The 21,702-nt window shown below is 56.8% G+C and overlaps 1 protein-coding gene across 1 annotated transcript in view; it reads right to left on the reverse strand.

The window, feature by feature from the left end:
• Positions 1-5,338: 5,338 nt before the first annotated feature.
• Positions 5,339-21,702, reverse strand: part of EPHA10 (EPH receptor A10) — a 37,559-nt gene continuing 21,195 nt past the window's right edge. Inside the window, exons 6-17 of the mRNA XM_086716504.1 lie at positions 20,137-20,270; positions 17,166-17,337; positions 13,506-13,614; positions 9,999-10,060; positions 9,748-9,873; positions 8,499-8,684; positions 7,998-8,059; positions 7,568-7,771; positions 7,118-7,267; positions 6,732-6,925; positions 5,885-6,040; positions 5,339-5,727 (exon numbers count right to left, since the gene is read on the reverse strand). Of these exons, the coding sequence (XP_086572630.1) occupies positions 5,613-5,727; positions 5,885-6,040; positions 6,732-6,925; positions 7,118-7,267; positions 7,568-7,771; positions 7,998-8,059; positions 8,499-8,684; positions 9,748-9,873; positions 9,999-10,060; positions 13,506-13,614; positions 17,166-17,337; positions 20,137-20,270 (1,670 nt within the window). The 3' untranslated portion in view covers positions 5,339-5,612. The remainder of the gene's footprint in view (positions 5,728-5,884; positions 6,041-6,731; positions 6,926-7,117; positions 7,268-7,567; positions 7,772-7,997; positions 8,060-8,498; positions 8,685-9,747; positions 9,874-9,998; positions 10,061-13,505; positions 13,615-17,165; positions 17,338-20,136; positions 20,271-21,702) is intronic.

Below are 21,702 nucleotides of genomic sequence, written 5' to 3' on the forward strand. Positions count from 1 at the left end.
CTTCATTAGAACTGGGGCCCACATCGGCCTCTCCACTTAATGGGAGCCTGGAATCCAATTTGGCAAAAAGGTGCCTCCTCCCTTTACAAGATGAGGCATTCCCCCGGCCTTCTCTCTCCCCCACGTGCATTGCCTCACCTACTGAACAAGTCCCTTAGCTCCTTGCCCGCTCCCTGAGAGCTGTCACCTGCACTGCCTGCCTCTACACTTTGCCATCATCTAGCATTTTCTGACAGATGATGCACACGGTGGAGGACGTAACCTATCCTTGGCACCGGGGTGCCAGGAAGACCCCAGCTCCCCATCTGCAAATTTTCAGTGCCCACAATCACACGCCGCGTGCCACGATATGCTGAGAGCCATCGGGGTGGAAACGGGACACACCGAGGATACACCCCCTCAAAGGGTCACATGTCAACCGTCCTCACCATGCCCCGGCTGACTGTCAAGGATGAGTGTGGCGGGGAAGGGAGCGGATGGGGCCAGATGCAGTCTATCTGGGAAGGAGTGTGATGTAAGGTGTCTGCAACGGGGAAACAAATTTTGGGTTTCTGGTTTTTCTCAACTTCCACGAGCAGTCTCAGTCAAAACATATCTCGAGATGCTCGAGATACCCATCATCTGCCCACAAGATGCAGGTCAGCATCGAGGTCATCCGTGAACTGAAAGTTTCTGGCTCTTCTCTGCTGCCCAAGACCCCAGGGGACCCAGCTACTAAAATGGGCCCGGGAGGCACCCTGAGGAGACTAGCAAGGTTTTGCCTAGATGCTGGCAGATGCTGGAGGGCTAGATGGTAAGGGTACCAAGAGATTTGCAGAGAGGGCGTCATACAGTAAGGAGTTGTACTTGCGTCCTGAGCGGTGGGAAGGGGGCAATGGGATCCGCTAACCCAGTCGTGGTTAACACGGTTAATACTAGGTTAATATGGACGGTGAACATGCTACACGGTTTCCCCTGGGCCCTCCTGCACCTCCCTGGGGACTGGGTCAGGTGGAAGGTCCCTAGACTCCCACAACACCTAGGATTTATCCCTAATGCTGTGTCTTTCGTGCTTTTTACTTAACCGACCCCCAACCTCCCCCCGCCCCCCCGTTAGGCAGCGAGGTCTTCACATCCTCGTGTCTGCGACAGGGTAGGTGCTGGGCTCACTGAATGACCAAACAGCTTGTGAAACCACAGCAGCAGCCTTGCTGCCCAGAGATGCTCCTTACTGCCCATATACTGTACATGTACCCGTTGCCTTACACCTTCCTAAGAATGACATTTTGCGGGCACTTGCTGTGCGCCAGGGGCTGTGCTCAGTGTTGGTGGGGGTCCTCCACTCCTTGTCTCCACGCCTCTTACTGAGGCAGACCACCAGCAGAGCAGCACTCCCGCCGTCCCCAACCTACCCACGAACTCCTCCCCCTCGGGGAGAAGTGACTTACCCAGTGGGATAACCGGCTTGAATCGGTGCCACCTGGCTTGTCCCGCAGGTCTGCGTGCTCACGAGCCGGGGGCACGCTGGTCTGCTCCCCGTCCTGCAGGAAGTTGGGTCGGGCAAAGGTGCCCGTGCAGAGGAGGCTTGTGGCTGCCTGGCTCAGCCCGGGACTAGGAGGGTCTAATTCAGGGAAAGGCCCTTGGCCCCGATACACCACCACTCATTTATCGAAGACGTACATTTTACACATTTTAACATCTCTGAAGTTGGGATGCATCTTCCAAGCAGATGGCATGATACAGTTGAATTGGCTGTGATGTTGCTTAGTGGTACATCTCACACTCAATGGCATCTTTGATTCGAAGGAACATGGTGAGCAACAGTCTCCAGTCAGCCTTATCAAGAAGCTGGTATCTTGCTGTCCGTCTGTCCCAGTGACTAGTGCTCAACTGGTTTTGAGCACAGGAAGGGAGGAAAGGGGTGTCACGTATTGCCATCCCCGTCACCCCAGCCCCGGCCCTGAGCACTTCCTGTGGCCTGACGAAGCGAATAAAGAAGACACCTTCTGTGACCATGGACATCCTGGCCCAAACCGGAAAGGGCAGGGGCTCACGTGTGTGTGTGTGTGTATGTGTGTGCGCGCGTGCACGCACGCGCTCAAGGGGCACTCCAGCACTCAGCCTGCATCCCCACTCCGCCCTAATCACTCTCTTATCCCACTCTTCTCCCTTTGCAGCACACCGCAAGAGATTCCCAAACCCCACTCCTCGATCCTCAAGTAAGGGTTGAATTATGTCCCCTCAAAATTCACATGTGGAAGTCCTAACCCCTGGTACCTGAGAAAGTGACTATTCGGAGACAGGGCCTTTCCAGAGGTCATCAACTTAAAATGGGGTCATTACGGTGGGCCAGCCCAGTACTTCTGAAAGGGGGGAAATCTGGACGTGGAAGGCGATGTGATGACACAGGGAGAAGCCGGCCGTCTGCCAGTCAAGCAGAGAGGCCTGGAACAGACCCTTCCCTAAGTCCTCAGGAAGAGCCAACCAAGCCTGCCGACACCTTGACCTCGGACTTCTAGACGCCAGAACTGTGGGCGAGGAGCTCTATCCTGCAAGCCCCCTCTTGGGGTAGGTTACGCAGCCCCCAGGGGAACATCCCCCCACCCCAGCCACTCCCCCACCTTCTGCTCGCGAGACTTCTCTGTATTTCACACCCACACTCACTGCTCCTTCGCCTCGATGGCTGACTCCTTCCTGGCTTCTCCCCATTTCTCCCCTCAGGCTCTGTCTCCTGCTCTTCCTCACCAGACTTGGGCAGTGTCACACTTGCTCCAGAGCTCCCTCTCCTCCCAGTGCTCCTCAAGGAGCCTCCTCACGGAGGCATCAACTTCGCCCCACCCTGGCCCTCAAAGCTCCGTCTCTAGCCCGCGTCTGTGCCAAGTGCCAGACCCAGCACCCACGATCTCCAGGTGGGGCATCTCCACCCGCACCTCCCGCAAGACCTCAAACACATCTAAAATCTAGTGTGTCGTTTCCCGCCTTCCCCGCACACACCTTACCCGACCTGCTCCCCTCCCCGTGACTGTCTAGCTCAGAAAACGGCACCATCACCTGAGTGTTGCCTGGTGGGGGGGGGGGGGGGGGGGATGGAAGCCTTCTTTGGTTTGCTACTTCTGAGACCAGGCTGCCCTCTCTAGACTGGGAAGCCTTCCATGCCAGGAGTCATTCAATTAATCTCACAGACCTCAGACACACACTGGAGACACCCCACGGGGAGTTGGGGGAGGGTGGAAACCCTCCCCACATAAGCTCTTAACAGTTAAGCAACTGTCACTGAAAGAGGTACCATTATCACAGACAAGTTTTTATTATTTTGTCCTGCATATAGAACCCAGGAAATATAAAAACATCTCCAGAATTAGTCAAAGGAACTGCATCCCCAGCCAGCCCCTGCCCTCCCTGGATGGGCTCAGATGGGGGAGCCGGAGGGTTGCAGGCCACTTCCCTCTGTCCAGTGAATAAATTCCATACAAAAATAGATCTGTAAGGGCTCCCAGAGAGCCATCGGCCTGCATCTGCACAGGGCAGAGGCCTGGGAGCCCTCAGGATTACGGGACCTCGCTCCTCGGTGGAGGGGAGGTCTACCCTGGACACCGAAGTCCTGTCACCACAGCCAGAGGGCCCTTCTGCAGAACAGCTAGGGGATGGGGAGGGGCCTGGGACCTTCAGAGCATGATTGATGTAGCTAGAGATGGGGATGAGGCACCCTCCACCCAAGAAGGGACACCGGTCCTTTCCAAGCTTGGGTGGGGGGAGGGGCGAGCCTGGAGGGCACCTGGCAAGGGGCCAGACCCTCCAGCCCCGTCAAAGGTAGAAGCAGGATCTCAAGTTCCCCACCCCCCCGCCCGCCACCCCACCACCGCTATACCCTCAAAGTCACTGACTGGGGCAGTGCTTAGGAGGTCAGGAGCGGAGGGAGGGGCTCCAAGGAGAGAAGAGCAGCTTCTGGCAGGGCGAGGCCAAAGGCACTGCTGTGAGGCACCGTCCCCCACCATGGGCGCTCCCCAAAAATGCGCTGCATCTTCCAGCCTCCAGCCTCCTCCTCATGCTGGCCCCTCTGCTTGGATGCCTCTTGTCCTAGGCCCTCCGCCTTGGCCTGTGCAAAACTCCACCCACGCTAAGGAAAGACAGCCCCCACACCCACCTTCCAGGCCTTATGCATCTGCTCTCAGCCAAGAAGCCCTTCCAGACACACCTCCGTGTACACAAATCGTGAGTGTCCATTCTGCCCTCTGGCCCAACGGCCCACAGACCCCGAGGTCTCCCCTGGGGCCTGGGGTATTTTTGGAAGGTGCACCTGTAGTACTTCTCGATGCCCGAGCTCATCTCCCCACTTAAGCTGAGCCCTCCAAGGGCCAAGGCCAGCTCTGTGTCTCATTCACACCCTCCTCCTTCCCACCCATCTCACCCCACATACAGCCAAACCCAGAGTAGGCATATGCCAGGGATGTCCTGGACAAACTCAGCCCCTGGGACCCTGTCCAGATCCAGCTGCCTTCCTGCCATCCTGTGAAAGCCCCGGCCTCACGATCACCACTGCCTCTGGCAAGCCCTTCTGGATAAGGAACTCAGGAGTTAGCTCAGTGTGGCCACTCCGGCCAGAGGGAGAAGGCGCTCTCCCACGGGAGGCTGAGTGGTGGCCAGGAGACAGAATTTGCAAGAAGGGGTCACCTCAGAGCACCCCTGGGCTACCTTGGGGGGAGAGTGTTGGTGTCACAAAATAGGACCAAGGACCCTCTCTCCAGAGCCAACCTCATCCCTAGACTGGGAGCTGGGGGCATGGGTTCTAACTCCAGCCCTGGCCCTGACTCCTCAACAGGCCTCGGTTTTTCCTATCTGCACAGTGCGGCTCAGAGCCTGTCAGAGAGAGAAAGTCCACCTCTGAGGCTGGAAAGCAAAGTTCACGGGTCCTCTGAAGAGAAGATGTCTCCCCTCATGCTCTCTGCAGATGTCCGACCAGTGAATGTATAAAAGGAATGCAAAGGGGAGGCCACGATGGGCCTCAGGGGAGCACCAGGACCTTGATGGCCTAGTCAGGACCCTCACCCTCACCCTGAACTGTCAGCCCAAGGGCAGGGGAAGCAGAAATCAGCTCCTGAGTCTAGGGCCCTTGGGGTCCAGCCCCTGAGTTCAGCACCACCTCTGCTGCCTGAGCCTCAGGACCAGTGTGCAGACAGGGCCGAGCCCAAGCGCAGGCCCTTCAGGATGGGCTGCCGGGCAGTTGGGGTCCTCGCCAGGTCTCACAGAAGCCTACTAGGGGCCCGTGCCGCCAACCGGCCAATGGGTCTGTGGGGCAAAGGGGCACCCACTGGGGTAGGCCCCAGGCCCCAGTGGGTGTGGAAGACAGAAAAACATGAACCAGGTGATTTAAAGCTACATTTCCCCTCCCCGCCCTGACCACCTTGGTCTCTGGGACCAAATCTCAGGGGTTCTCCCCAGGGATTTAAACCCTTTGGCCCCGGGGGACGGAGTCAGCAGCCAAGGTGTCCAGACTGGGGAAATGGGAAGGGTAGGCGGAGGAATGGGGGGACCGCGGTCCCAAATAAGCTCTGGGCCCGAGTGTAGGGAGAGCATGCTCACTTCCACACCCGTGGAGCGCAGCTGGCCAGGGTCCTTGGCAGGGCTGGGGCCGCTCACACCTGCACCCCCTGGCCTTGCATCTGGAGCACTCGCGCCCGCAGCGCACTGATCCCGCTGAGGAGGGCCTCCCGGTGTTCGGCCGAAGAGATGCCCAGGCTCACCAGGTCCCTGAAAGAAGGGCTGGTCAGACCCAGCAGGCTCGGCCCTCTTCCACTCTCCCTCCCTCTGTGTGGACAGGGGAAGGGTCTGCAATTAGGACAGGCAGGGGGTGAGGGGGGGGTACCGGGTAGATAGGGGCAGGGCCCCCGGGGTTCCTCGGACTCACTGGGCGCCCATGGCAGCCACGGCCTCCAGGCTCCCAAAGCCACCTGCAGCAAAGCTGTCCTTGTAGCGGCCCAGGTCCAGGGCCTCCAGCCATGCGCCCACGGAGCCAAAGGAGGGAAAGGTGGAGAAGGCACGGTCTGCCAGGGGGGTGGGAGGCCTGGGGAGCAGAGGGGCTGTGGTCAGTTGACAGCAGGGATCTGGTGCCCAGACCTGGTCACTCTTCTGAGGAGAGGCCACCTGAGAGAGGACAGGAGATGGGGAAGGCGACCCAGCCCCAGGGTGGACGTGGCTGCATGGAGCATGAGGCACCCCCAGAGCAGGTGAGGGTTTCAAGATACCAGTCAGGTAGGTAGAGAATGGACTGCACCTGAGCCAGCCAAAGGTACTGGGAGGATCTGGAACAGTCTGGGGGATAGGACACACCTCGGACAGTCTGGGAGGTGATCTATATTATATCTGGGGCAACTAATACTCGTTTCACTTATTCTATTTATTGCAACTACAAGCTTGTTAGAACTATTTCCACACACATTCACCCAGTCAGTGACCACGGTACTGGGATGTGTGAGGCAAAACCCAGGACAAGCAGAGTGACTGAGATGGATGAAAATGTACATGAGTCTGAGGCAGGCAGAGTATTAGCTCTATCTGGGGCAACTGGGTGAGCAGGCGTAGCTGGACGGGTGGGGGAGGACGGGGTCGGGGGTGGGGGAGCAGGACAGGTGGGGCAGCTGGATGTGGGCCATGTGGGGAGGCCACTCACGGAGAGTGAGAGGTCGGCCGGCCGGATCCGGCGTGGTTGGGGATAGGCGGGAATGTTCCTGTGACAAACGAGGCACCGGCTGTACCTGGGAGAAGTGGTCGCGGCACACTTTGAGGGTTCTGGGTCCTGCGCCATCTTGCTCAGGATGCTGTGGATCTGGGAGAACCTGGGTCGCTCGCCTGGGTCCTTCTGCCAGCAGTCAAGCATCAGTCGATGGAGGGGGGAGGGGCAGTTCCTGGGAGGTGGCAGCCGGAAGCCATCCTCCACTGCCTTGATCACCTGGGCCACGGAGGTGAGGGGCAGACAGGAAGCTTTAAGTCCCTCCAACGCATGCGCACGTCCCATCCCAAGGAAGACTCAGGCAGTGGCCAGGCAAGACCGGAAGCAAGCAGACAGTGAAGTGGGGTCTCAGGCTAGGAGGTCAAGGGTCACTGGGCAGGGGTCAGGAAGTTGGGGCCTGAGGTCACTCACGTCTTGGCCAGACATGTCCCAGTAGGGCCGCTCCCCAAAGGCCATCACCTCCCACATGACGACACCAAAGCTCCACACATCACTGGCAGAGCTGAAGTGTCCAAACTGAAGCGTCTCAGGGGCGGCCCACAGTGCTGGGCTCCGGCCACTCTGTGGACGGACAAGCACGTCAGGGGCAGGAAGGGACCGGCCCAAGTACACCCGGGGCTCCCCGCCCCACACAGCCCCAGATCCAGCCCCGCCTGCCATCCTCTCAGCTGCACGTCTGGGGAAGGCACATAAGCTGACCAGAAAATGAGGCCCACGCTGGCCTTTACTCAGGACCAACTGGGGGCAGGGACGGGATTGCAGGCAGCGGCCCTGACACAGCCAGGAAGAGGGGAGAAGTGGGTGAGGGGGACTCTGGTGCAGTCTGATGGGCAGGTCTGTCTGGAAGACGGGAATCCTCACCATGGTGGTGTAGACAGCCTCCGCTCGGTCCCGGGGCCCCCGTCCAAAGCCAGAGATCTTGCAGATAAGGCCACTGCTGACCAGCACACGGCGGGCCGCCAGGCCCCGGTGAACGTAGCCCATTTCCGACAGGTACTTCATGGCTGACGCCAGCCCGGGCAGCAGCCCCATCAGCTGCCCGGCCACCAGCTGGCCTTCATGCCGCTGTGGGAGGAAGTGCTACACACTCAGTTCCCTGGTGCTGTGTGACCTCAGGGAAGTCACCTGGCCCTCTCTGGGTTTGCCCTGTGACCCACCAGGCCAGCCTGGCCAGTGGGCACCTTTTTAGGGAATGATGCCAAGTGCAAGTCCCACCAAAGAGAAAAGTGAGGGACGAAGAATAACGTGGCTATCAGTACCCTCCCCCACCCCAGCGACCCAGGCCACTCACCCTCAGGAAGCCGTCGAGGGCCCCATGGCTCATGTACTCGGTGACGATCATCAAGGTGCTTCCTGTGCCCAGGGAAGGGGAACACACCCACTGAGCTGCCTGCTCCCCTCTGCCTGCACACGTGCTCCCCCACCTGGGCCCCAGCCCGGGGCCAAGACAGTCAGAAACAAGTTTCCCCAGTCGTGCCACCCTCCTGCGGGGCCCAGGATCCTCTATGCCAAAGAACAGAAGAGGAGACCTCCGTAGGAGGACCACGGTCAGGAGCTGCAATAAGTTTGCTAAGAAAGATCACCCAAGGTCCAGGCGATCCACCCCACAGAGTCACTGCAGGTCAGAAAGGCCTTTCAGGGTCGGAAGGGCCCCCGAGTCAGTGAAAGCAAGCTGAGGCCTTCTCTCCATCCTGGGCGGCCTAGGAAGGGCCTAAGCCTTCCATGGCTGAAGGAAGGGCACCCCACCTCCACCCCGTGTCCACCCCCATACTTGCGGAGCACAGGACCTTACCTCGGGTGACGACACCCTCCAGCCGCACGACGTGGCCATGGTCGAACTGGCCCAGGGTGAGGGCCTCGGCCAGGAAGCTGAGCCTCTGAGAGTCGGAGCAGCCGTCCCTCAGCGTGTGCACGGCCACGGGGAGCTCCTGGCGGCCAGGGAGCTGCAGACAGCCGAAGGACAGCTCCCCGAACCGCCCTGTGAGGAAACAGCACCTCAGACAGTCCCCCGGAGGTCACCGGCCCCCCGGCCAACCCAGGCAGGGTGAGCTGAGGCGAGAGCAACTTTTGGATCACAGGCTCTTCTTGACCTGGGACTCAGAGCTCCCGAGTTCAAATCATGTAAACCGAGTACCAGCAATGTGACGTGGGCTTCCTCTCTTTCCTCTCTGGGCCTCGATTTTCTTCCCTGTGAAATGGGGGTTCCTCCCGGCCCGCCTCAGCATGAGATTTCAAAGACTCACAGAGAGGATACTGCACATGCAAGCGTATCAAAGGCTATTAAAGCCCAGGGTGACCCAGGAAGGGTGACGATGACATCTCCTCTGCCACACTACCCCCTTTCTGGCTTCTATCCAGTGGGTCTGGCAACAGTGTCAGGGACAGTGTCTGGCTCCTGGTAAAGTGGCTGCCTTCTCTGAGCCCAGGGGCTGAGGGTTTGCAGATGGGAAGGAAGGAGGCCAGGAGGCTGAAGAGCAGAGGGCAAAACACCTGCTATGAGCCAGGCCGGGGTGCTGAGGGCTGCAGAGTCCCCACCTCGGCTCTGCATGAGGCAGCTATTGCACCCATTTTACAGACAAGAAACAGGTTTGGAGCAGAAAGGGCACGCACCCCTGGTCACACAACTGGGCAGAGGTAGAGCCAGGGCAAAAACTGAGGTTTGGTTGTCTGGTCCCAAGTTTGCAAAGGCCCCTCCCCACTGCCCCATGAAGGCCCGGGACTAAACCTCTGCCAGTGGCAGTCTGCAGAGGCCGGCTGGAAAAGGGCAAGAGCGGGGAGGTCTCAGTGACCTTGGGGACAGGGAGGGTAGGAAGGCAGGGTCACGGACTCCTCTGCCATCCCCTTCCCTGGAACCTGGTGGGCGGAGGTCCCGTTTGGTGTGGAGCTGGGGCCTCCTGGCCAGGTGGGGACTGGGGTGAAGGCAGGGCTTCCGGAAATGGGGGAGGGCCTCGGGGCAGAGGCGGGCTTGCAGGATGGAGGTGGGATGGAGTGGAAGGGGGCGGTTCTTGGGCTGTACAAGGGTCCCTGGAAGCCCAGCTTGCCTGCTCCAAGGCTTCTCTCCAGTGTGACAGTTTTTGCATCCAGCTCCTTGGCAAACAGATGAACAGCCTGCAGCGGGTCCCCACAGCTCTGGGGGTCTAAGAACGTGCGGCGTGTCGGGACTTTGACTGCAATGCAGAGAGAGACAGAGATGGGCCCGAGGAAGGGGGCCCGTGGCCGGGGGGGGGGGGGGGGAGTAGTTACGCAAGCACAGCAAGAAAGAGGGCTAAGGAGGGGCCAGGCAACAACTCACAGTGGAAGTACAGCTCCTCCTCGTCGTGGGCATCCTGACCTCCTTTGCCATAGGGGCAGGGCCTGCGGAGGTGCAGAGTCCTTCTCTGAGCTGGGCAGCATCCCCTTCCCATCTCACCAGCGCCCAGGGTGGCACCTCCTTATCCCTTCCAAACCACAAGATCTGTGCCCCAGATTTGGCTTGTCCTGCTTTGAAAGCAGTCAACCTATAACCCTAGCCCCAGACCTAACCCCTCATCCTAATTATTCCTAATTATTTTCGCTCTGAGACACAATGCACGTTCTTGCAATTCCAGAGGTACCCAAATCCATACCCCCGACTTTGAACCCAAGCTGCCTGCCTGCCTACCAGTGAGCAATCCAGGTGGCCCTTGCACTCAGGGGGGCCTTGGTCTAGCCAGGGAAACAAGCACTGAGCATCAGTCACAAGCCTGCTCACAGGTACCAACAGAGGAGAAGGGCACAACGTTTTGAGAACACACGGCGGAGGGACCTGACCCCCTAGACCATCAAGGGCGGCTTCCTGCAGAGGCAGTCATGGACCAAAGTACGGCATCACCATCAAAAGCACCACAGACTGGCATTTGGGGCCCCTGAGGCAGGGCCTTGCTGGCCCAGAGGAGAGCCCCCGGGGTGCCAAGGTGTCATGACTCAATCTGTATTTTAGAAATACCATCCTGGCTGCAGCTGTGGCCCCGCAGGAGCTGGCCGTGGCTCAGGCTACAGGGTGAGTGTGGACACAGAGAACAAAAAGCAAGAGGACACAAGTGACGTTTAGGTGACAGGGGCACAGGGCTCAGAGACTGCTAGAAGGCAGAAAGGGGGAGAGAGAAGGGAGGAATGACTCTTGGTGTTCAGTTTGCCCACCTGTTCATGGTGGTGCCATTTACCAGGACGGGGTGGCAAAGGGCTCGTGCTGAGCCGGTAGGGTCTGCTGAGCCTACAGAGTAGGCAGGGAGGGGCGAGGAGTAAGGAGTTAGAAAGGAGTGTGGGGCGTTTGGAGGAGGGGTCTGCTCTGGAGATACAAGTTTGGGAGCTGGGGGCATTGTCCAGGAAGACGACAGAGACTGGGAAGGGGGACTGTGAACGAGTCTGAGGACCCCAACACTGAGAGATCGGGTAGAGAGGAAAGGAGCAGTGGAGGACATCACAAAAGAACCACCAGAGAAGCCAAAGGGTAACAGAAAGGAAATCAGGGGTGACACTGTCACAGGAACGAAGGAAAGAGAAAGTGGAGCAGAGGAGAGAGACGGCGTGAAGGCTCCAAGGAGGGGCGGTTAGGGAGACTGGAGAGAGAAGATCACCCTTCTGTACGGATGGGAAAGGGGGAAAAGGCTGCCATTTAGGATAAAATGGTCACGATGATGGTCAGTAGTCCAGGCTCTGGAACCTCATGCACAGACTGGCTTCCCAGCCCCTCCACTTGGTAGCTGCGGGACAGGGAGGCTGGGATTTCTCTTTAATAAAATTGGGATCAAGACAACCCTACCTGATACAGCACTGTTGCACAGAGCTTGCTAAGCAGTCAATAAATGTCAGCTGTTATGTGGGGCAGGGGGGGGGGGCACTAGAAATAGTACAGGTTCCTGTGATGGCGAGAAGGGGTGGGGTTCGGATCACAGTGGGAAGGAGCAGGAGGAAGGCACCTCCTCTAGAGCAAAGGGAGGGGGCGGGCGGGGGCAGAGACAGGTAGGTGTGCAGACTTGGGGGTGAGGAGCTGGGGGGCGGCAATGATGCAGTGAAGGAGCAGGTGCAATCAATGCGGCCGAGGGGGCAAGCTGCAAGGACAGGGCACCTGCGGGGCACACGTGCAAGAGCTGGACTCCGTATCTGGGGCGATGGCCAGGTCCATGGCAGCATCTGGGAGAGGGACGTAGAGGTGGAACAGAAGAAAAGGTCCTTGGGAATGAGGAAGTTCAAGAACCAATAAGCCAAGGGCTGTCCGTTATAAGTCCCAATAAGCCACCAGTCATCCAATAGCTACTGAAGTCTCCTAGAGTGGGGACCTGCTTCCATGAATGAAGGGATCATCCAGGAGAGGTGGGTGGAAAGGAAGGGGGCAAGACTGAGTGGATGGAGGAGTCGTAGAGAAATCCAGAAGCTTCCACTGGACAACACCCTCTGGCGAGAAGGGGGATGGGCCAGGATGGAGCGGGGAGAGGAAGCGGAGGCGAGGAGACCGTGCACAGAGCAAGCACTGCAGACATCAGACACCAGCCTGCAGAGGTGGCTGGACGCGCCGGACAGGTGCCATGCCCATCGGCATGAGACCGGCAGGCTCTCCCCACCTCCACTTCAGTGCCATTGGATTTTGAGCGGGTTTTGAGACCGACCATGGCTTACTCTGCCCACCCTAGTGCATCTGTCTCCAAGTTGCTCCTGGGCAGCTACTCCTGTCCTGCACAGTCCCTGCCTGGAGGGGTGCTTCTTATGCCCCTCTCTCCCTGCTCCTCCTCCCGTCTCCCTGAGCCCTTAAGCTCCCAGCCAGGACAAGAGGCTCTTGGCTCCTGGACATTCCAGCTTTTCCAACTGGTCCAATATGGGTGTCTGAGCACTGGAAAGGGGCTCACTACTCCTGTCCTGCCTCCTTGACTGTCCTAGCCCAGGCAGAGCTGGCTCCCAGACCCACAGGTCAAGGCCCTCCCCTCCTCAGTCGCTTGCAGTGCCTCATTCAAGGCCACACAGACAGTGCCGGGTGAATGCTCGCTGTCCCTTCAACCCACAGGGAGTCCCGGGATGCTGAGATGTGCTGGGATGCGGCTCCCTGACCAGCCATCACTCTCCTCTGCTACCCCCGCTCCAGCCCATCACACGCAGACTTTCCAACCCTCAAGTCTGCCGACCTCAGCCCCAGCCTGGCACCTCTGCATGCAGCAGTGTGGCCGTGGGGACAAGGGGCAAATACACGCTGTGAGGTTTCTGCTGCATGCAAAAGGACTGGAATCTTCTCTGAACCAAACTCAAGCTCCACATCCTTTCCCCTCCTCCCACCCCCCTTCTCTGCCCACTCTCCTGCAAGCTTCCTTCTGCTGAGCGTTGGGGGGGGGGGGGGAGGTTCTGGTTTATGAGTTCCCCTCCCTGTCCTCCCCCCTCCCACACGCAATTTCTGCCTTTCTTCCCTTCGCCTGTGTTCGAGGGCCTCCGGATCCCCGGCGGGCAGGGGCTGGGGGGCCTCTGAGCGCCTCAGGAGAACCCTAATCACACTGGAGCAGCTGGCGCTTGATTCCATCCTCAGTGATGCCTTCTGACATTTAATGAGTTAAGGAGCTAAATCCCCTTCATCCCAGAGCGGCTGAGCCAGCTGCAATGCTGGCTGCCGTGGGAGCAGCGAGCGGGGGAGGGGCCGGGGCCCGTGCAAGCCAAGCCTGGATCTACACAGCAGTATGCTTGCGTGTGCAGATCTGCATGTGCGCAAATGCAGGTACAGACACAGGGGCCGTGAGCACACGTTAGTGCGCACGGGGACACGACCCACCAGGGGCCAGCCAGGCTGGGAGCGGCCACCTACCTCCTCCACATGGCCAGCACGCTCATCACAGAGCCCACGACGAGGAGGGCTGAGACGGTCACCACCGTGACGACGACCGCAGGGCTGTGGTCCCTGGACCCTGAGGCAGCTGGGGGTAAACCGCGAGGCTGAGGCAGGCAGAGGACCAGGCTCCTGGGGAGGCCCCAGTGCAGACGCCTGCCCACCCCCCACGGCACCTCTGCACTTGGCCCCGGCTCCCACAGCAGAGGGACCAAGGCAGCCCCACCAACCACACTGGCACCTGGAGCTTCCTCCTCTCTCAGGGCAGTCCAGTTCGGAGAGAGAGGACCAGGGGTCCAGAGAGGCAGGGCTGCACCTCTCCTTCTGCCTTTCCGATGGGCACTGACTTAACATAGCTCTGCAGGGGGCATGGCCTCTCACCTGAGCTCCCCAGCCCCATCCAGACCATCCACCGACAATTACAACGTGAGTTAACGTTTAGTACACACTTACTCCATTCAGGGCACCGTGTCACGTGCCTTAACTAAATGGTCCTGTTTCATTGTCACAACAAGCAGGTAAGGCGGTGGTGTCTCCATTTTATAGCTGAGGAAACTGACATTGAGAAAAGTTGTGTGATAGGCCCAAGGTTCCACGACTAATACATGGTGAACTGGAGGTCTGAACCTGATTCCAAAAGCCTCCACTTTGAACTATGTCCCCAAGAGAGTGGCCTAAAGGACCCCAGGCTCTCAACTCCATCTATCCATCCATCCAACATGTGTGACAGGCTGGCGCCAGTACTGGGGAGACAGTGATGAATGAGCCAGAATCCCTGCCCTGGAGGAGTGTCCAGACCAGTGGGAGAGACAGAAACAAAAATCCTAACTGCAGACAACAGAAACAGACTGCTGAGCAGAGGCATGCTAGTTTCTTCCTAAAAGCCAGCGAGGAAGGCTTCGCAGAAGAGACGTGACATCTGCTCTGGGCCTGGGAGATCGGAAAAGGTCTGGGTGGTGCTCGGACGCACATGCTGGGTCTGGGAAACGGCAAGCCATCCTGTGGGGCTGGGATACAGACCACAGAAGGCTGAGAGCGCCAAGACGTGAAGCTGGACAGCGGGAGGAAAATGGGAACTGGGGGAGGAGAGGGCGCCCGGAGGGCCTGGGATGCCAGGCCAAGAAGTGGGAACTTCATCCTGAGGGTGACAGGGAGCCAGGGAGCAATGGACAGGGTTCCTGCCTGAGGGGGAAGGGCTGGAAGTATCTGGATGGACAGGAGGTGCGCGAGAGAGGTGCAGGTTTGGGGAAACTATCGAGAATGGGGGAGATGCTATGCAGCCCTGAAGACTCCACTGAGATGAGATGAGACGTGGGACACAGGACTTGCGCTGGCTCTGGGCTCCGGGAGGAGGAACACAAGTGCAGCACAGCGTCCGGGCAGTGAGGGCCAGCACAGCTGGGGAGCATTTCCCCAGGGAGGATCTGTAGCGCCTGGGGTGACATGGGGCCAGAAGGGGGGTGACAGCCTGGGATATGAGGTCGGAGCCCCAGGGCTGTCGGGAAGATGTCACAGTCAAGTGACAAGGGACAGAAAAGGGAGGGAGAGTTAGGGGCCAACAAGGCCATGGTCAAAGGGGGGATTTTAGAGCCCATGTTCCCAGAGGTGGGGACATGGCCTGGGGTCTGGTCAGGCCAGAGGTGGGCGGAGTTGCCAAGAACTATGTGGAATGAGGTATCCGTGTGGACATGGAAATGGAGACAGGGCAGTTGTGGAAGGTGGCCTCTGAGATGTCCCCGCTGGATTCTCTACCTCCTGGTATTATTTAGTCCCCTTGAGTATGGGTTTGACATAGTGACTTGTTTCTAACAAACAATGCAGCCAAAGTGATGGGATGTCACCTCCAAGATGAGGTGACAAGAGACTGCAGCTTGTCTCGGGCACCCTCTCTCTCTGTCACTGTCTCAGGAAGAATCTAGATGCTGTGTTATGCAGAGCCCTAGGGAGAAGCCCAAGAGGCAGAGAACCACGTGCCCCCAGTGAACAGCCAGTGAGAACCTGAGTTGGGAGGCAGATTCTCTCCCCATTAGGCCTTGAGACGACCGCAGCCACGAGGGACCCTGAGCCAGTGGCACCTAGCTAAGCCGCACCCAGATGCCTGGCCCACAAAAACCACGAGAGAATAAATGTCTGCCGTTCGCGGCTACTCGCTTGGGGGTAATTTGTCCCGCGGCAATGGATAACTGATACAGTGCTGAAGCACCGTCCCTCATTGTGCTCCTGAGCTGGGATCACAGCTCACTGGAAGAAGTGCTCTGCAGACTGGGAGGCCCATTCCTGCAGAACCAGGACCACAGCAAAGGAGGCTGGGGGTCCGAGCAGGGTCTACTCACTGAGAAGCACCAAATGAATGGAAACCCTCAGCCCTTTTCAGCGACCAGCCAGCCCCTAGCTCCTGCCCCCACCACGCCCACTCCAGCCCAGCCCGTGAGCCTTTGTTCAGGTGGATTCTTCTACCCGAAATGCCTCCCCTGCGCGTCTTGGCATTCAAATGCTCCCTAGCCTTCAAGACAGAGCTCTAATCTCCTCTCGCCAGCACCTGGCCGAGGTCTGGCACAGACAGGCATTCGAGCAAGAAGTACCCTCTCTTTTCCCAGAAGCCTGACTCCCTCTACATTTTATCTCCACCTCCCTTTGGGCCAGAGCTCTTCCTATCTTGGATTAGACTCGTGTAGCAGGTTGGAAAGAATTATTATCTTGACAGCTGGTGTCAGAATGCCTCTTAGGGGGAACCGCCTTTGTCCAAGAAAATACTTTCATGAACTGCTCGGGGTAGATAGAGGTGAGATCCTGAGGGCGGGGTTAGCAGCAGGCAAAACCACCAAAGCCAGAGCTAAGCTGCTCATCGCTCACCATGAAAGGGAGTTTGGGGGTCGGGGGGTGGGGAGAAGAGGAGCCAGGGGAGGGAGGTGAAGGGAGGCAGTGGGCAGCACTATACCACGGAGAAGCCGGCACGGTTTTAGAATCAGGGGATCTGATGTCTGATGTACAGCTTTTGTTTTGTTTTGTCTTGTTTTGTCTTGATGACAGCTTTATTGGAGGAATTAGTCATGTACCGCACAATTCCCCCACTGAATGGGTACAATTCTTGTTGTGTTTTGTTTATTGCTGCAGGGCAGCCCCTTTGGGGCCCCAGCCTTCACAGAAGCCTGCCTCTCGCTCCAGGGCCTGGTGGGGAAAGGAATGACATCCCGTGTGTGAGCCTGTATCATGGCAGAGGGAAAGCAGCAGAATGGGAAAGCATTTAGCCATCCGAGCAAGAAGTGACCATGAGACTGAAACTCCTCCCAAAAAAATAGTCAAGAATCTTGGAGAGGGCACAGCATGTTTCTACAAGACGTGAGAGGTCTTGAGAGGCTGGGAGACTCCAGCTGGAGACATGGGTTAGAATTGCTCGTGAGCCCCTCCCCTATGGGCTCCCCCAGGACAGGCCTCCCCACCCCCAACTTATTCATGTCACTGAATAGGCCCCAGTCAGCGGATTCCAAGTTCGGTAACTATTTAGGTTGTAATTGAGCTGTTCTGCGGGCTCCCTTAAGTGCACAGAGGACCACCCCCTCCCCAGTCTGTCCCCCTGCCCCAGCCCCATGCCTGAGTTTTCTCTGCCCGGAGCCCTTTCCACATACACACATCACTTACCCTCCCCTGGGGTCTGCACTTCAATGGAGGGATTGAAGCTCTGAGTCTCCCAGGAGGGCCCCGGGGAAGCCGCCCGGATCTGAAAGACGTAGCGGGTAGCCGGCTTCAGGTTGGTGACAGTGACCGCGGGTGCCCCTGTCTTCACCGTGGAGTAAGTCTGCTCACTCTGACCCTGAGGAAGGACCAAGAAGTGAGGCCTGGACCCAGGGCCAGACCCACACTCCTTGGAGAATGACAGGGGAAAGGAGTGGGGAGGCGGAGAAGGGAGAAGAGCCCTCAGGTGAGCAGGGACCAGGCGGAAGAAGCTGAATCCGACAGTCTGGGGAGGGCTCCATCCGTTTCTTCCACAGCTTCTCCAACCCCTCTCTCCACGCAAGTCCCCACCTGGGTTCAGTGGTACTTGTGGCGAAGAACAGTAAGAGAAACTTTAGAGAAGATGCTAGATCCTCCTTCTTGGGGATGGACATCAGGGCCTGGAAGTCCAGAGGGTGAGCAGGGCCTGATGTCACAGAGGAAAGAAGAAGAAACTGAACCCTGACACCTGCCCGGCCCTTGCCGGCTCACAAAGATTTTCCTCCTCTTTGTCATCTGGTTTTCACAATGTCCTGCAAGGCATGGATTCACAGATAAGGAATCGGGGGCAGAGGGGTAGACAGACTTGCCTGAGGCCCCCACTAGACAGTGGGGACAGCAACAGCTGTCATGGAGTGAGGGTCAGCTTGCTGTCAGCTGCTATGCAGACTCTTTAGAGGCCTGACTACCTAAGTCCTCACAACAGTATTTCCATCTTTTAAAGGTGACAGTCACATGAAGGAAGGGGCAGGACGACACCTTCTTGATTCCTTCAGGTCCCGTGCTTTATCTCTATATCATGCTGCCCCCCAACATGTCTGAGAATGGGGTCTATTGGAGATGCTGTCATCATTTTGTCTCTGTCCCCACCCCCTGCCACCTTATTACAGCCCCTGCCACAACCACAGCCTCCCGATATCATGTGGCCCAGTTCTTTGACCATGGTATTCAGGAATGGGGCAGACGCTGACCCAAACCGGGCCAATCAGAATCTCCCTTCCAGGTATTTGAATGAGTCACTGAAAGACAGTGAGGCAAGGGCTGTGGCCCTTCTGAGCCGGGCAGGCTAGGGCCCGGGTGGAAGAAAGAGGCAAGGCTGTCAACCCAGGCAGCTGTGATATGCCCTGAGCAAAGCCCCTCTGCAGAGGACGCGGGACCGGCACCCAGAGAGCAGAGTGTAGATAAGGAGCACTGTGCCTCCCAGATTTGTGGTCACTGGGTTCCAGGCGACGCCCTTGAAGCCTTTCAAACAGAGCCCCTCTTGCACAGGACCCTCTTTTCAAGGCTTTTTGTTCCCAGCAAATGCACACCCCCTAAGGGCCTGGAGCATCTGCCAGCTCAGCTTCTGGACTCTACTGCATGGCCCAGCTCCTTCCCAGTGTCCTTCTCTGCCATCTCCCAAACGTCAGGGTTCCTCAGAGCCCTGTCCTGTCCCCTCTTCTCACCCTCCCTGTCCTCCTAGGCCATCTCTTCTGGCCCCTGGCTTCATTCAGCTCCTAGCCCCGTGCAGAAAGGGCCCCAACTCTCCGTCCAGCGCCAGGCCTCTCCCTTGAGCTGCAGACCTGCAAGCCCACCTAGATGTCCCAGAGGCCCCCTGAACACTGCATGGGCCAAATCAAACTCATCCTCTTACCTCGATTCTGCTCCCCCTTTTCAGTCCACGGCACCCCATCCCCTAGATGGCCCAGCCGTGACTCAGGAGTTCCTCCTCCTTTGTGTTCACCAACCCCCCCAACCCCAAACTCACAGCTCTCGGTAGACGTCTAGTATTCAAAAACTATTCTCTGACTCAGCCAAGAAGTCCCCTGAGTCACTCAGGAGTGAGTGAAGCGCTGACACATTAAGTGCTGAAGATGAGAGCAAGGTTTCGCTTGAAGGAATAAGATTTGCACCAAGGTGAGGAGCAGTTTAACAGCAGATTACGTATCACGTTTAAAGACAATACATTCGGGGCGCCTGGGTGGCTCAGTCGGTTAAGTGTCCGACTTCGGCTCAGGTCACGATCTCACGGTCCGTGAGTTCGAGCCCCGCGTCGGGCTCTGGGCTGATGGCTCAGAGCCTGGAGCCTGCTTCCGATTCTGTGTCTCCCTCTCTCTCTGCCCCTCCCCCGTTCATGCTCTGTCTCTCTCTGTCTCAAAAATAAATAAAAAACATTAAAAAAAAAATTAAAAAAAAAATAAAGACAATACATTCAAGGAGGAAGGAGACAGTGGATCAGGATATATCTCCACTTGGCAAATCGAGGTTGAACTGCGACTATTGATTGACAACAGATACAAGAAGTTAGCAAAAATCAGCAAAAGCATCCTGTAAGAATCAATTGGCTATGCGGGGTTTACAATATGGAGAAGCTGTGTATCTTTCCTTATTCCTTGTAAACGACATATGACACATCTTTTCTATAGTAAAATTGTCAGGGTAACTCATACACTCATTGTTCCGGAGAGTGGAGCATTAAACATTGACCAGCACATGGTCAAGCCCCAGCAGACCACCTGACCTACCAGTGTAGATCAATTTGTAAATTTTGAAAGAGTATGGTACTTTAGCCTTCTTTTTCTTAAAAAGGGCTGCAAATTGCATATGGTCCGGCCACACAAGATGGAAATGAGTCCCTAGAGAAAGCTCTTAGTGAACTGCAAACACTAGGCCAAAGTGGTGACAATGGAGCTGATGACCAGTGAGGGGCAGGGAAGGGGACAGCCGACGAGCAGTGGGGGGTCCATGCACGGAGTCGAGGGGGAGGATAGGAAGAAACTCAGGCCTGCCAAAAGCCACTTAGGAGGCCGGTGGATGTGTTCACAAGGAAAGTAAGAAGGGCTTTTGCCTCGAGGAGGTTGTGAAGAAAAGGACCACAGCCCGGAATGCAGCCTCAGGTCCCGCCCAGACCTCACCTCACCTTCTCGTAGTATCGGATCTCGTACTCCGTGCCGTTAGCCCCGGGAGCTCCGGCAGGGATAGGCTCCCGCCACGACAGGGACACACTCTGGGGCTCCACTCGGTCCCTCCGGATCTCATCCTCCTCCCAGGGCGCTGAAAGTAAGGAACACTCGGTTCTCGATGGGAACCCACCGTGGGGCAGGGCGGGGACTGGAAGGGCGGGGCATGCAGGGTGGGGGTGGGGCCAGACGGGCGGGGCGGGGCCAGAAGCTCCTGAGGGGCGGGGCCTGAGTTGTCTTAGGACCAGAGGGGAGCCCGCTCTCACCTTACAGGTCTCAGCTTCCCTGTCTCTTCGAGCGAAGCGCCAAGCCACCTGATTCTTGCCCACCCCCTGCATTCCAGCTGCACTAGTGGTGGCTGGTTCTAACACCCCAGGTTCTTTTCTACACTTTCTGTGGTTTGGAGGCATTAAAAAGCATAGGAGCAGGAAGACCACCTACTTAACTCTTCTAACGGTCTGGTTAAGAGTCAATCCGCTTGGCACACACTAGGAATCGCAGGAAACTACCTCAATATAATAAAGACCATATGTGAGAAAGCCCCAGCGAACATACTCAATGGTGGAAAACTGAAAGCTTTTCCTTGAAGATCAGGATCAAGGCAAGGATGTCCACTCTTAACACTTCTAATTAACATAGTACTGAAGTCCTAACCAGAGAGCTTAGGCAAGAGAAAGAAAGAAAAGGCATTCAGATTGGAAAGAAAGAAGTAAAATTATTTCAGTCCACAGGTGACATAACCCTCTATGTAGAAAATCCTAAAACTTCCACAAGACCCTGTTAAAATTACTAAACAAATGCAGCAAAGTTGCAGGATACACCGTCAACATGCAAAATCAGTCCCATTTCTACATATTAACCACGAACAATCTGAACAGGAAATTAAGAAAACAATCCCATTTACAATTGCAGCAAAAAAGAATAAAATATTTAGGAATAAAGGTAACCAAAGGAGTGAAAGACTTGTACACCGAAAATCAGAAAACATCACTGAAAGAAATTAAAGAAGATACAAATAAATGGAAAGACATCGTGTTTATGGAGTGGAAAACTTAATATTGTTAAAATGTCCAGGCCATCCAAAGCGACTTACAAATCCAATTCAATTTGCAACAAAATTGTTTTTTGCAGAAATAGAAAAGAAATCCTAAAATTGATATGGAAAATCAAAGGACCATGAATAGCAACATGATCTTAAGAAAAACAAGGCTGGAGGCCTCACACTCTGACTTCAAAACACTGCAAAGCCACCATAATCCAAACAGTTTGGTACTGGTAAAAAGACAGAAATGTGGGCCAACTGAACAGAATAGAGAGCCCAGAAATAAACCCTCACAGATATGATGAAATGATTTTCGATAGGGGTTCCAAGCCCACCCAATGGGGAAGGGACAGTCTTTGCACCCAACAGTGCTGGGAAAACTAATTGTCCACATGCGAACGAAAGAATGAGGTTGGATCCTTACCTGATACCACATACAAAATTTAACATGAAATTAATTACAGACCTAAATGTAAGACCTGAA

Source organism: Puma concolor, chromosome C1 (genome assembly GCF_028749965.1).
Source record: "Puma concolor isolate L17-30 chromosome C1, mPumCon1.1.hap2, whole genome shotgun sequence".
Lineage (NCBI taxonomy): Eukaryota > Metazoa > Chordata > Mammalia > Carnivora > Felidae > Puma > Puma concolor.